The sequence below is a fragment of the Nannospalax galili genome, unplaced genomic scaffold (assembly GCF_000622305.1).
Source record: "Nannospalax galili isolate Female #2095 unplaced genomic scaffold, S.galili_v1.0 scaffold18, whole genome shotgun sequence".
Taxonomy (NCBI): Eukaryota; Metazoa; Chordata; class Mammalia; order Rodentia; family Spalacidae; genus Nannospalax; species Nannospalax galili.
The window spans coordinates 11864646-11880824 of record NW_008346548.1 but is presented as its reverse complement, the minus strand read 5'-3'; the positions used below and the strand labels follow the sequence as shown (position 1 = coordinate 11880824).

Genomic DNA, 16179 nt, shown 5'->3' with positions numbered 1-16179 from the left:
ATTATTCCCTTCTGTGTTTAATTTACTGTTTCAAAAAGTGAGGATTTACAAGTAATAAAACAAAAAGTAAATAAGTTCTTTTATACCTGAAAATACCTTTATATCATTTTCATTCTTATAGTTTAGCTGGGCATAGAATTCCAAGTCACAAAGATTTTACATTAGAACACTGCTACTCTTAGTCAATCTCTCTAACTTCAGTAGTGGCTAAAACCATGTGTCTCAGACTTTGTTTATGTTTATGTTCTCTCTCTCTCTCTCTCTCTCTCTCTCTCTCTCTCTCTCTCATTGAGAAGTTTCTAGTACATGCTTTCTTCTGCTGGGTTAACCTACTGTTAGTCCCATGCATGTTCTCCACCTCAGCTATTGTGGTTCCTACCTCTAGAAGTCCAACAGGCATCATCATTTTTATATCTTCCATGTTTCTATCCAGGTTTTTGAGTGTATAAGATATGATCAATAACTATATTTCTACATAATTCTAAACTTTGTCAGTTAGGGGTTGATGTCAATTATTAATCCCCCCCCGTCTTTCCTGATTCTTTGCATAACTGATAATTTTTGATAAGATGCCAGACATTGTGGACTTGACCTTATTGGAAACTTAATACTTTTATAGTCCTGTGAGTACTCTTGAGCTTTGTTCTGTCATGAAGTTAAGTTACCTGCAAACAGTTTGACCCTTTAAGTCTTGCAGACAGAACCACAGTCAGGTTCAGTCCAGGGTTTTCTGTTCCCCACTATACACTGTGCATTCTAACTGATGTCCCATGAACATGAGGTTTTCCTGTCTAGGAAGGATCAGGTGCCAAACACTTCTCTGCACTGATACCATGACACTCAAAGCAGCCAACCGGGCTATTTATAGGGCTGGCTTTGCTTATTTTTCTGCCTCTCAGGGATCAGAGTGATGTCTGATGACCAATGTCTCAGACATTTTTTCTTATATTTTGCTCATAAATAATTGTTTCAGTCAGCAAAGTAAATCTGTCTTTTCTTCTCTTTTGGTCAGAACTAGAAGTCTCATGTCTTGTTGCAATTTGCTTTTTAATTACTCATACAGGTTTGAGCATCTCCTACTCTGATGATCTGAAATGCTCCAAAATCTGAACTTTTTTTGTGTGTTTTTGAGGGAGACAGGGTCTCACTATGTAGCCCTGGCTGGCCTGGAACTCACTATGTAGACCAGGCTGACCTCAAATTCACAGAGATCCAGCTGCCTCTGACTCCTGAGTATTTGGATTAAAGCGTGTACTACCATACCCAGCTAATCTGAACATTTTTGAGCATCACCATCATGCTCAAAGAGTTTTGGATTTTGAATTTCTGGATTAGAAATGTTCAACTGGTAAGGTTTATATAAATATTATGGAAATCCAAAAACTTATCTAAAACTCCTGGTCCCTAGCATTTTGGATTGAAGATACTCAGATTGTATTATGATCTTTCTTTTTTTTAAATGTTTTTATTTATTATTTTTATTTTATGTGTGTGAATGTATTGCCTACCCATGCTGAAAAATGCCTGTGGAGAGAGCTTTGGATTCCTCTGAAATTGGAGTTACAGATGGTTGTTAGCCACCATATTGGTGCTGGGAATTGAACCCGGGTCTTCTGCAAGAGCAGCTAGTGCTCTTAACTGCTGAGTCATCTCTCCAGTCCCATATTATGGCTTTTCTTTAACCTCCTGGGACCTCCAGATCAGAAAGCCCTGTGCTTTCTCTAAACCTACCTATCTCCTTTCTTCATTTTCCTTCTTATGAGCTGCATTGTCATATAGTAAAGCTCTGGCCAATGTCCTCCATTTCCTTGCTCCAATTGCTCATTTAACCCATCTGAATGCATGGTAGCTGATTTATATGTTTTGTAATAAATGTATGAATAACTGAGTGAAAAATGGAACACATGTTCAGTCAATTTCTGACTTTTTATTTTAGAGCTAAACAATTTCTTTCTTTTTTTTTTATGGGTTCTCCCATAGCCCCAGCCCATCTGGAACTCACTATATAGACCAGGCTGGCTTAGATCTCACAGAGATCTGCCTGCCTCTGTATGAATGCTGGGATTAAAGGCATGTGCTACCATGCCTGGCTAGAACTAAACAATGTCTAAAAATTACTCTTTTATATATCCTACATATCTTTCATCAGTAGAGGTAATAGCTATATTTTGTATATAAGTATGATTTTTCAAAATTTACATTAATTAGGGTATACATTTAATTTTTTCCCTGAAAATGTGATGGATTTATGAGTTACAACTAAGCCAGCTGAAAAATATATGTTTAAACAAGAAGGAAATTTAGAGATCAGTTCCTCTTACAGATGAGGAAATAGATTTTGAGAAGACAGGTGATTCATCTAAAATATTTTTCAGAGCTTATATAGTTGGTCAATGGCATAATTAACAAATTAAATTAATGTAGGTTTTTATCTCCCTCAGACACTGTAGGTTCTAGCTCTAGAAGTTCAACATGAACAATTTTTAATATGTTTCTATCCATATTTTTGAATGTATGGAATACCATCAATAACTATATTTTTATATCCATGTTTGCTAATTCTAACCTCTTTTCAATTCAGAATCAATTCTGACACAGTGTTCTCACTATACCACAGTCAGGGTCTGTCTGTATTTTTGGACAATCTGAATGTGTTACTCATTAGAATCTGCCCTGGCTTCCCAGTGACACCATAGCCAGCCAGTGGTGGAGTAATCCTGTTTTCTAGGACAAGGTGATAGAAGGGTACAACATGGCTTACAATGGGAGCAGCATGACACTCAGGTCGCATTCTTCTACTGAGGTAAAACATACTTTGAAATGCTAGTTAGTAACTTCACTGTGGATTCAATAAGCTCATATCTCTGCCAAGCAGCACCTCCTTTGTAGGATCTAATGCCATAGAACATTATATAGATTAGTATTAGAGAAGCAAAAGGCCCCATAAATTTAACTGGTCAAGACTATAAAATCCCTAGTCTATCTGTTGGAAGACCCACTTTTCCAGTTTCACTGGTCAAACACCTGGTGGTAGAACCACCCTCAGGAAGGCAGGTTCACCTTAAGTTATGCTAAGTAGTTGGGTGGAATACCTGGTGCGTTAATGAGGTAGCCAATTTTTCCTGCCTGGAATCTCACTTTCTAGTGCAGAACTCCGCAGAACTTCTGACTAGTCACAGCCATATAGTCTGTAAGTCTGTCTGCCTTTCTGAATCCTTCAGAAAGGCATAATTTTCCCTTTTCTTCTTCATGCCTTTCTTGCTAAACATGCTTTCTTTAAGGCTTTGGGCTGCCCCTAGCATCTTGTGTTTTACTTTTTCTCTAAAGCTTCCTTCTCCCAGCCATGTGGCTGCCAGTCAGCTACATGTCTGACTTCCCACACAGGCTCTAAACCTGCATGGCTTCACAGCTTGCTTGCTTTCTTCCCAACATTCTCCTCCCCAAGGCAGCTGCTAAGATTACCAGCTTGCCTGCCCTGAGGACTTTTCTTCAAGATTCTAATAAAATTGTAAAAGCTTCCATTTGGGTCCATTTCTAAATTCTTTTATGAATGAGACTAAGAACTGTCTAGGGGACCCTCTTTCTCCCAGTTTCTTTAACAAATGGGTGTTGCAACAAATTTAGTTCTTAGGACAGCATAGCCTAGAGATTGGTTCCCTTAATCTGGAAAAAGCTTTGACATGAACAAGAAGCATTTTCATATTATACCCTAAGTAGACATTGAAGCAGCACTGACCACTATATACAGAACCTCATATTCATGGACACTGGTTAGTAGAAATTAAGGCAAGACAAGGAACAGACAACAATGAAATAAACATGAACAATATTACTTCAGTGAATTTAAATTTGAAATTCACACAGAGACACACACACACAGACACACAGACACAGACACAGACACAGACACAGACACACACACACACACACACACACACACACACACACCTGATGAATACATTCTGAATTGGAATACCTATTTGAGCTATAGCTAAAATATAAATATCGGGCTGTAGCCAAATGGACATTACTTGCAAATGTGATTTGGTTTGAGTTGGTAAGATGGTCATTGTGATATTCACCAAATGTCTCTAGCTCTACCACTCCATTACTTTTCCTGGCTTTCTTGTAGTTGAGTAGGGCCATGTGATTAATTCTGGTCATTCATGTGCCATTTCTCCCTGAAATATTTAACTGTGGTCACAAGAACCTTATTCCTGTCTGGGATGGTCACTGGAAACTTTATCAGTTGATCCATCAGCCTAAATTCCCTGCTGGATAATGAACAGAGCCCTCTCTACTGAATGTAGTGTCAGCAAGAAATGAATTCTTGTTTCAAGTCATTAACATTTTCAGGGTTGTTATTTACTGTATAACCTGACTTATACTGACAGATACATCTGTTTTTTCTCTCTTCTCTGGATGGAACTGTCTTGGGATTAGTATTGGTAGGATTCTAGGTACACTGAAAAAGTGGCATGAAAAATAAAGTTAAGAGAGAGATGAAGTAGGGCCAAATTAAGACAAACACAAATTGAATGTAATTTTGTCAGACTTAGTAGATTTTACTATTGTATTACACCTACTGCAATGATTATTATTATGCTGTTCTTTTTTAAACAACCTGAAGATTACTGCCATTACACGCAGTGAGTCATCCTTTATGCTGGATAGAGGGAAGAGAGGACCTTCTAGCTTTTACATCTCTTAGACTAATGTAAGCTATTCTTATCCTTTGTGGTAAGAATTGTGTTCTATGAATATTTATGTTTTTCTCTTTCCCAAATGGACTACAATTCTTCTAGTCAAGGATGTTTTATATTCCTTTTGTGTAGAGTCCTAATGCACAGTAATCAAGCTGAAGGCCAGCTCCACTTGCTCTCAGGGAGTTAGTTACATCAGAATCCATTGCTGACCATCCTCTTGAACTGACTCACAGCAGATGGATCGATTCTCACATTTTAATTTCTTGGGCTTTCGGAAGGCTTTATGAGAATCACAAGCTGTGAGTGGGGAGGGCAGAGAGACATGCATTTGCAGTCAGCACTGTCTTTGCAACCAAAGTCCTTCTCCCCTGCAATCAGCTCAGCGAAGCAAGCCAAATGAGACACATTTTTCAAACCTGACCTCTTATAACCGTTGCTCATTTTGGGGGCATGTACTCTGTTAGGTTTATTTTCCTGTTCATTGCTCCAGGCCTCTGGTGCTTTTACTTTTTCAATCTTTCTTAATTAGAAATAATCTACCAAACCCAGAAGTCAAGTAGGATATTTAAAAATTCATGGGTGGATAATAGAATAAAATGTACGCCGAGAGAAGGAGCCAGCACTTAGCAGAGCTCTTTGAATTATCATTGGCCAAATCATACCCTAGCTTCCTACACCTGATGGTCCACCTGGGTTCCTACTGTCCACTTGCTCTTCTGACTGTAGCTCTTTCTAAAAAAAAAAATTTAATGTGTATTTTTATTGAATTTTAGTGCATTTCATACAAAACATCTTAAAGATGTTTATACTCCCTCCCCCATGACTATAGCTCTTTTGATTACAGATTCTTTGCAAAGTTTTCCTTGTTTGCCTGTTATGGTTCTTAACCCTGGATTTTAATTTTACCTATCAGATCATCCATTAGACCTATCTTCTACTATTCCATATCTAGAACTCAAGGACTATGTTATTTGATTTTGCCAAATATGGCATTATTCTACAGAGCTCCTTCCTGCTCCACAGTGCTTAGTTACTGGTCTGGTTGCCCTAAAGGGAGAGACTATTTCTTTCTGCAACTAAAAAGATCAAACTCACTCTCCATATTATGCAAATGTTCTTACAGTACCTATAATGTATCAGGTTCTAGAGTGGGCACTGTGGATATAGCGGTGATTTAAAAAGGGTTGGATATGATCAAGATACTTTGTATATTTGTAGAAAATTTTCAAAGAATAAAAAATTGTCAAGTAACAAAATTAATTAAAAAAATCTAGCAGTCATGAATCTCTGTCTTCACAGAACTGTGTATGTGCATACTGTATGTAGCAATCTGCAATCCAATTACTAGCATGATTTAACACGGATCCTATCAGATTATACCTGATTCTTCATCTGGCTAATGATTAACATTGACAAGCAAGTTGAAATGATTTTGCAATTCACAGATGAGGTCTTAGTCATGTTCAAAATTAAATTTTTTATCAGAACAAGCCAAAAGATGGTTGACCTATATTGGATATGGTTAGAACTGGGCTGCTGGGCATGTGCACTAATCCAAGAAAATAGGAAATAATCACATTACATTCAATTGCCCATGGCTGTAGAGAGAATGTGATTTTGTTTTCCATTAACCACTTGGCTCTGGTAATCAGGATCTGAACTAGAATGAACTTGTCCCATGTAGCTCTTATCTAGGGTAGCTGATCAATGTCAAATACAGCTATGGTGGACAATCTTCTGGACTTAGTCTTGCAATGTGTTTCTCTAGCAATAAGGTTTAGTATTAGATGATACCTATTATACAATGAATGAATGAATGAATGAATGAATGAATGGATGAATGAATGTGTGTGTGTGTGTTCAACCTCAAAAGCTTGTGTCTAGGTGCAACCTGATGCAGCTATGAGGAGAAAGCCAGATTCTTACCACACCAACCTGCTGCATGAGTTTAATGGACCTAGACGGGTCTGGGGAGAGGAAGTAGGGCAGGTACATTTATACCCCAACGGTGAGTCAGTCACCTTCCTGATGTTAGGAACTCAGATCTACAGTAGCATATATATTACTTGGTTGGGCCCAAGGAACAGATTCTATTACAGTCCTAAGATTCTATCCTGAATTCCTGCACCTCTGTCACCAGTCTTCTGGGGTCCTCCTCTGTTTGTGATCAGGCAAAATGGACTTTCTCTGCCTTTGTCCTGGAGATAAAGCTATGATAGGGCTGGGTCTCTGAGTAGGGCCAGCTGAAAACCACTTCCTCTGTTGTCAAACATTCAAGTTAGCCTGCCTGGAACCCTGTAGTCTGCTGGGAGTTGAGTAATTTACATGACTAAAGTAAATTAATATTTTAAATCCACTAAGGACAAAACAAATTCTTTACCATACTGTTCAGAGTCTGCAATGCCCTTCTGAACTACAAGACATGAACAGTGTGCTCCATGAGTTCTGGGTTTTCAGATTCACATAGAACTTATACCAAACCTTGATGTATTTTTAACATTCTTGCCATGTGAACTGGAAGGATATAAACCATACCATAGGTAAAGTTCTTGTCACTTAGAGTGAACCCAGCTTCCTGTGACCTAAGTTAGGGTCAAAACAGGAAGGCTCTCCTTGGCCCCTGGTGGCGGCTAGGGGAAATAGTCTGTGGTCCCCCTGTCTTTTAGGGCACATTCCTGGGCATCCTCTTGGCTCCAGTGAAGGCATGAGGGCTTAGGGAGTGCTTGTCTAGAATTCTTGCTTGTGTTTTATATGTTTTCAGTGCTGAGGATTGAACCCAGGGTCTCATTCATGTAGTCAAATACTCCACTGCTGAGCAGCATCCCCAGCCTCCTAGATAAGATCAATCTTCTCTAAGTCTTCATGCTTTGGGGTGTCAATAATGAACAGAGATTTCTAAAACTGTGTATGTACATCTAGAAAAGCCTCACCCCACCCTCTCCTGAAACATTCACAATGTCATTGCCACTTTCTGCCTGGACACCATCTGCACTAATTTCATTAGCCCTCTATCCCTGACTATCAGTCACCAGAACTCAGGTCATCCCTTCACCCCCTGTGCACTTCATACTCTCACATGCAGCTGTACTTTTCTCCACAGCATGTGGCGACATCAAGCATCTTACATTCGTTATCTGTATTCGCACCAGAATGTAAGATCCGTCAGGGCAGGAATTCTTGTGTGTTTTCTTTCCTCACTGAAAATTTTTTATTGAATTTTTGTGGATTTTATAACTACATCTTAATCGTATTTAGAGTCCCCAATCTGTGCCCCCCCCATAGTCCACCCACAGGATTCCATGCATTCTGTCGTATATGTTAAGGCCTATTAAGTCACGTTTGCGTACCTAGATGTCCCTCAGTGTGAGTTCATCCACTGGAGCCTGTTCAGCCTGTCTAGCACCACTCCTTTGAAGAAGATCAACTCTCCCTCACCCAGTAGTGATCAGCTGCCAAAAGTTCCTCAGCTAAGGCTGGAGCCTCCTGCCCATTTCCCCAGTTCTTTGTTTTATTTTTTTGGAGGGGTATTTTGTTTTCACTGTTTGGAATATCATCTGGCACAGGTAGGTATTTGGTATTTGTTGGATGAATAAATGAATGGACATTGCAGAGCTACCTGGCACTTCTTGAGAGTCACTACTAGCCATACTCTTATTTTTATTGACCCCTGGAAGCTCTATTGGCCATTCCCACAGTCTCTTGTTAGACTTTCCACAATTCAGCTCATGACATTACTCTGGGCATAACCCATGACACTCCTCCCCATGTCAAACATTTACCAAAGTGACTGTGTTCAATATCATTATGGACACTATCCTATCTCGCCCCTCTGCATTCTGTATATTTTTTTTTATAAAACATTTAATCCAGAAGAAGTCATTCATATTTTTTGAGGTCTTGGCATGGTAGGAAAGTAGCTGTGGTAATGGTCAAGTAACCAAGGTAATAATATCATTAGACTCATTGGTCTTTTTGCCATCTCACTTTAAATTCTGAATCACTCCTCAGAAGCCAGAAATGATGGGTTGATGGTATGATGTCCTCTCCTGGAAGGCTGTACACATGCATGGCCCTACATGAAACCTTTTGCTGTACTGTCAAGCTGCAACATCACCATTTTTATTTTGCTCCACCAATCAGCCAATCAGATACTGCAAAGGCCCCCTCTTTAAGGACCAGTTCCATTACTAAGCCAGTCCGTGTGGCCTTGCATGGTAGGCAGGAATATCTAGGTCATCTGATGGCCTGGATTTGAGGGTTACAATTTATAGCTCTCCAACAAGTGTTTTGGTTGATTGTTTCAGAAATGCTAAAATATGAAGTAACATGCCAGAATCGTCAATCCCAAATAAAAACACAGGAAGCTGGAGCTGCACAAAGCCTCCTACTTCCATTGCTAGCTTCCAGCTGGCCTTGTAGTAACTCAACTACAGAAATCAGTTTTTAGCACCACTTGCTCCTCTTAAGGCCAAGATCCTATGTAAGTCCTGTGAACCCATGAGATCCCATAGCAACACATAGAGGGCCTTACTGATAGATCACTCTTAGAGTGACTACCATGCCAATAATAAATTTATTTCTCTGTCTACTGTATTTTAATTCCTATCCACCTGGGGACATTCCTTCAATGTGATGTATGCCTTAACCACTATGTAGCAAAAGTCAGTAGTGTCACATCTAAAACTTGACATTGCATTTGGGTATAGAACCATTAAAAGGTCACTGCTGAAAGGCAACAGATCCTTGAACATTCTTACAAACAGAATAATGCTCCTTATTTCACCATTCTAGAAATTCAAATGCAGATACCGAGAAACTTCTTATCCATCACTGATATTTCTAAGTCTTCATATTCTCCCTGAAGCAATTATTATCCATGAACAAACCCACCTATGGTGGGCACAGCTGTGCGATTCCACAGGCACCCCTGATGATCACTGGTAAACCTTGACTTAGCACCTATGTTGAAGAACTCCCTCCAGAACCAGGATAGGTTTGCAGACGTGGTAGAAACAGATTTCAAAGGACAGATCTGAGGACCAGCTGCATGCCTACCCAATACCTTGAGTTGGGATTCTAGTAGTGAGAAAGCCCAGACTAAGGAAGAGGGGTGGCATCACCGGCCATCACCTTTGTGCTGCTGAGGGAGTGAAGGCTACTGTTACTACTCTGGCTCAATAGAAACAGAAGAGTGTGCTCATGGTCCCCAGAACTTGTCTCACCTTTCACTTCTGATTGCACTTTTGGTTTTCTTAGCTTGTCTTCCTTTCTTGAACATTAATTTGGAATTTATTTAAAAGGGTTTGCATCCCCATAAAAATCTATCACTGGTTTATAATGCTTGTCCTGTGAATATATATTTGTAATACATAAGTGCATATATGCACATGAGTGCATACATGTATACATACTATAACCACATTGCTGGATCATGGACTGAATTTTGTCTCATGAGCTCTGAAACAACAGAGTCAGTTGAATCCTATGCGTCTTACAACCCAACTTATTAAATGCTCATTCCCTGTGTTGTAGTTACCATGAATCATTTTTTAAAGGAATAGTTATTTTCTTAGTACATTTTGGAGTCAAGCTCACCAAACATGCATTCACACTGGATCTTTCATCAATATTGCTTTTTCTGATCCTCAAATCTTTATGGCCCACATATATTCAGTCTCCATGGTTCACATGTGGGTATATACAGTGACTACTAGATCCTAGACTGCTCTCTGCATATGATGCTTTTGAGCTGCCAACATGAAACGATCTGCATGTGCTTCAGTTTAGTGTTTTTCCCTACTGCATCTTTCTTTTCAGGTACAGTTTCTTTCCTAATGGTCCTTATTTCATGTTGAAGCTGAAAGAGCTCATCAGTTGGATTCTTATGGGCATATGGTAAATACAAAGAATGAAAACAGGGAGCAGCTCCCATGATATGGTCCATATCCCAAATATACCTGAATGTTGATTAGTCAATGAGGTTTAGAGTGGCTCTGCTATATGTTATGTTCTTTGAGGACAGGATTATTTATAATTCATTTTTGTAGCCTGTTTGGTGGCTTTTACAGGGTCTGAGGCTTAGTTAATGTTTAACAAATGTTTATTGAATAAATAAGTGACTTCACTAGCAGTATGGGTAGGAAGAAGATGTCATAATATCAGTGGGTTGGGAGACAGAGAAGTTCTAAAACTAAACTCCTAAAATCCACAGATCCACCATCCACAAGGTTCAATAGGACACCCAATGCTCTCACCATTACTAGTCAGCATAGAATTGCTGAAGAAAATGGCCAAAAGGGTAAGTACTGGGAAGTGGGATTTTATCATTTCCACTTTTGTGGGGGGTGTATTTGAATACCTAAGACTGTGATACATCAGTCATCCAACTTAACAAAATGCACTCTCATTTTGCTCTGTGTTTTAGTGATATAGAAATCTTTCAATTATTTCTACTAATGGAGTAGAAGCAATAGCACATGGAATCAACATGCCATTTCTATTTGCCTTTGGAAATACTATGTGAGCTTTCCCCAGCAGGTTTATTTTCATAATGATTAGTTCTAGCTCGGTCTATTAATAAAATGAGTTAGCATTTTCTCTGTGTAATAACTGGTAGGGGAAGAGCAGCAATGTGTTTATGGCACAGAGAACTCACATAGGGCCCAATACTTCCCACAGTTAATCATTCACATGGATAGCCTTCTTGCAGAGAGTGAAATATTTTCAACAGATCAAGATGCAAAGAACAACTATATGTCCTGGATCTCAATGACCCACAGTTGTGATGTCCTAAGACAATGCTTTAGCTACTGTTATGAAAAGGGTTGGGGGAGGAAGAACTCTGAACTTGAAGCAAGGCAACTAAGGTTCTACCTTGGGAGGCTACATACCTCTATGTGTATTAAGTCCATCTAGGAATCCTAAGGAACAGGCACGTTCTTTCTTATGGGACAGTTTTATCTTAATAGGAAGTTTTTTTGTTTGTTTGTTTGTTTTTTTTTTTTGTCTTTTTTTTTTTTTAACTATAATCACTTAGACGGTCTCAAAGTGTGGTCCCTGGCACCAGAATTACCTGCGAATCTGTCAGAAATGCAGATTCACATTTCTACCCTAGATTAACTGAATCATAGAATTCTGGGAGTGGGGCCCAGGATCTGTGCTTTGACAATCCCTCAAGGTGATATTGGTGAATATTTGAGTTTGAGAACCACTGCTTTAGCCCAGAGGATTTGAGTACTGGGATGAGCCAGAGGAGGTGGCTTGGGGACTTTTCCAATCATACTGTATAATTAGCTATTTAGAGCTGGATACAAAGTCATCTGTTAAATCATGTTAAGGCACTGTCTGTCACACTTAAAAAGAAGAGACATATTTATAGCCTTTTCATTCCTATTTATAATATGCATATTACATATGTACATGCATGTATATGTGTATAGATTTGGCATGATGATCTGGTACTTCAGTTTCTTAGGGAGGTCTTTTTCCCAACCACTCTACTTGAAAATGCATCCCTACTTCCATCATGTTCTGCCTTCCATCCTTGATTTATTTTCTTTGTAGCACTTACTGTCTTCTACAATGCTGTGGTAGTTCTTTGTGTTTTTGTCTGTCTCTTCCAGTGAGAATGCATGTTCTCTGAATGGCAATCTGTTTTATTATCCATGTCCCTAACTCTGAGAACTGTGCCTGGCATCTAGTATGTGCTCAATAAATATATGCTTAATTAACGAGTGACTGCTTGCTTGATATGGAAAATGGAAAATGTTGGGGTCATACCAAGACACTGTAGCACCTGTGCACCCCTTTATCTGGCACACCACTACAGCATGGAGCTCTGCCTTTCTGTCCTTGCTTTGGATTCTGAGGTAAGTCTGCAAACAAGGCTCTGATCAGAGTCATCCTCAGGGATTTAGTTAATCACTTTCAAAGGTATCCTTTGGGTTGTGCTGGTTATGGGGTAGTATCTTGACTGACATGTTTATCTGGCTGGGTAGTCTAATAACTGTGCAAAAGAATAGAGAGATATAGTAGGGGTTAAAAGTAATATAAAATCAGGAGTTCTTATTCGTTATTCTGCCTCTAATCTGTTACACGGCCTTGGGCAAACAGCATTTCTGGGTCTTGGTTTCATCTCAGTGATCTTGAGCCTCTTGCAGTTGTTATACATCTATTCATCTGCTACTTGACTGATGCTTATCTCCTGTGCTGCTAAGTTTCATAAGAACAGGGACTGTTAGCTTACCTACTTCATAATGTCCAGTTAGGACATGGAGCTACATGATAAACACTTGGGAAATAACTCCCTATGAAAACTAACTGGTAATTTCAGCCTCATTGACCTGTGCTCTACATAGTAACCAAGTCACAGGTATGTAGATGTGCATTAAAAGACTCTGGCTCAGAAGAGTTCTCTAGGCATAGGGAAGAACAGAATACTAGTCTACACAGGTCACTGATATGGACAGTTGAGGCAGTGATGCCATGCAAATCCCAGGCCAACCACCTGGCCATCAGCCTGGTAGCTTGGAAAAGCAGGGATTTGGAGATGATGAACCACAGAGTCACAGATCTGTCATTTCTAGCTACATGAGTGTATTCAAGAGATTTCCTTTTCTTAGCTTCAGCCTCTTCATTAGGAAAATAAAGACAATATTACTGGCCTCTCTGCACAGTTTTGAGAAAATTACAGGAGTAAATTCAATGTCTCCTTAGTGTCTGGTATGAGAAAGGTGCTCAGAAAATGGAAGTTTCCTTGTCTGATTCTGCCCTCCGTCCCCCTGCACACACTTGTTAGGCCACAATGTTTCTAAGGATGCCTCCTTCACTGAAGAATCCACTTAAGATTGTTGCTGGTTCATGGGAGCACCCTAGCCACTCTTGCTTGAAGGGAGCAAAAGGATCAGTATAAAAAGCATTTTTCAAAATATCACCCTTTGGGAACACAGCAGTTTGCCCAATGAGTTTTGCAACCTGCTATGACTTGATGCCAAAATGTACAATGTTGAAAATAAAAATTAACAATTGGTTATCCCTTGAAGGTGCTGAGTCTGATCACCACCCAGAACAAGTCTAAACTTGGTCTGTCTGCTTTCGGCTGCTTCTGCCCCTTCTCTTTACTCTCTCCCGAGGTGCCGTCTTCCCTGGTAGCGTGAATCCCACTCCTGGTCCTGCACGGCCCTTTCTGCCTTCCCCCACTATTCTCATCTATAGGTGGTCATCTTTGTTCTAGAAAACAAATTCTGTTGCTAGGAAACCAGAAAACAAATTTCTGTGGTTGATCCAATCCTCATTAGTTACTGCAATTGTAGTGGTGCCACCCTCATGCCAGATGCACACTCCATGCACCTGTCCCCAGTATTATAGATCTTTCCAGAAAGTGGGAAGGGTTCTTAGCAGAGAATTTAAGGGCCTCAGAGCTCCTCAGAAAGTATTTATAAATCACTATATATCAACAGCCTGCTTTAGAATAATTTTATTAGAACACATTCAAGAAAGTGACATACGGAAAAAAAGACAGCAGCAATTCTCATCATGCAAATGCCCGTGTTAAGGTTCTCCATTGGATATAAATTCAAGTACAAAGACAATCCTTTCCTGAGCCAGGTGCAATTCCAGAGAATGACACTTTGCATTGAGAGTACATATCCTTCCCAAAGTTCAGAACACTGAACAAGTCACATTCTCACAATAAGATTGTGAGATACATGAAAGTGTAAACTTTTAAGGACCCTCTTCCCTGCCCTCCCCTATCACCCAGCCTGGGAAGTGAGCCCAACTTCAGGACCCCTTAGAAATAAGGTTTAGTCTATTGAAAATAAAGCAGTGGGCCTTAAAAAAGGTTAGAAAATGAGTGTATACATATATATATATATTTATATGAAATGGAATCATCCCTGCCTCTTGCCTTGGTGTGGGGATTTCCATGAAACTCTGTTAGAGGTTGGAGTTCACTCTTGAATGTTATGGAAGCTGGAGGGCTTTAAAATTTTTTATTATGAAAAATTGCAAACATATACAAAAGTGAGAATAGTATAATGAACAGCCATGTGACCCATCTAGTGTCAACAATTATCAGCATGTGGCCAATTGGTTTCATTTAGATTTTCTCACACTTTCCACTCACCCACCCACCCAACAGGATCACTTGAAACAAATGGGGACTGGAAGGGTGGTCTTTGCCCCAGAGACCTCAGAAGGGAGTGAAGAGAGGGAATGAGAAAACCATGGCAACCCTGGGGAGGCTGAAACAAAAATGTTCTGGGGAAGTGGCTGCTGCCAATGTTTAGGAAAGGCCAGAGTTAACCCTCATCAACTCTTTCATGAACCATTTCTTCTTCTTCCCCACTTTCTCCTGTGATATGGAGGAGACAGCCTAGAGTAGAAGGATGAGGTTTTCCAGATTGGGGTCCAGAGTTCACAGAAATATTCAACTTGGAGAGAAACAAGCTAAGTGCACCCCTTTCATTACCCTGTCTACTGGAGTTACAGACCTCTTGGGCAGTGAAGGTCTTGGGGGGGGGGGTTCTTCCCTGGTGTTCAGATTGGGAGCTGGGGGAAGTACATGGGGCCTTGGGGTCTCTTGAAATTTCTATTGCTCCACCATTTTAGAGTTTGGATTGAAGCTCAGCAACCTTAAAACTGCACCCAGGAGAGAAGCAAGGAGGCCTGGGGTGAGCCCATGGCCCAGGTGGGCAGATTTTGCTTGGTACATGTTGCCCTCTGAGGAAAGGCTGTACCCCACACCAGCCCTGTCAGAGCAGTCTCAAGAGAGTTGGGTGATTGGAGTCCTGGTGGGAGGTCCCAACGGCGCCACGGCTAACCCGGTGAGCTGCAGGGACAAGTCCCAGGCTGCGTGCTAAACGTAAGTGGAGAAAGGATCTCCAGGTCCCAGGTGCCACCGAGGAACAAGGTTGCCATCCTGTTAAGAAAAGGGCTGGGCTCTGTGATTTGCATATGACTTTGCAAAAATCTGCATGAGATTCCCATAGCCCTTTATAGAAAACAGTGTTAAATCATTAGCGCAACCTCCTATACTCCTAGTAACCCCTTGCACAGAGTACAACCTGCAAGATATACCACCATTCTTTCAGAAGAGGGTATGAAGGAAGCAGAGATGGGTAAGCTACTCCTTTCTCTGAAGGTCCAGAAGAGGCCAAGCAGGTCGAGGATCTGGATGAGGATCACTGATTGGCCACTTCTGCATTAGAACTCAAATCTACATCCTTCCAATTTACAAGATCCCGATGGACCAATCCTGCAGTGGCTTCCCAACATCCAAGCCACATACATAACAGAAACTGAGGTAGGAACAGCACTAACAGGGATGCAGTGGATACGTGGTCCTACTGGTAGTGATCATCCCATTCTCTTTTTGTTACATTTTTCTTGCTTAAACTCTTTCAGGGTACCATACCCTACCAAGCCTTGTTGTAACATTTAATTGGGGAAAGAAATGTAGAAAAGTTTACTC

At 40.3% G+C, this 16179-nt stretch overlaps 1 protein-coding gene across 25 annotated transcripts in view; it reads right to left on the bottom strand.

Moving 5' to 3' along the window:
- Nucleotides 1-16179, bottom strand: part of Kalrn (kalirin RhoGEF kinase) — a 700573-nt gene that overhangs the window by 191760 nt on the left and 492634 nt on the right. For 8 of the 25 annotated variants that reach the window (XM_029568202.1, XM_029568203.1, XM_029568204.1 and 5 more), the window contains exon 34: nucleotides 14170-15627. The exons of the other annotated variants lie outside the window; for them this stretch is intronic. In XM_029568202.1, coding sequence (XP_029424062.1) covers nucleotides 15565-15627 — 63 coding nt within the window. In that variant the 3' untranslated portion in view covers nucleotides 14170-15564. Of the gene's footprint in view, nucleotides 1-14169; nucleotides 15628-16179 lie in introns of those variants that run through there. 25 annotated transcript variants of the gene reach the window in all.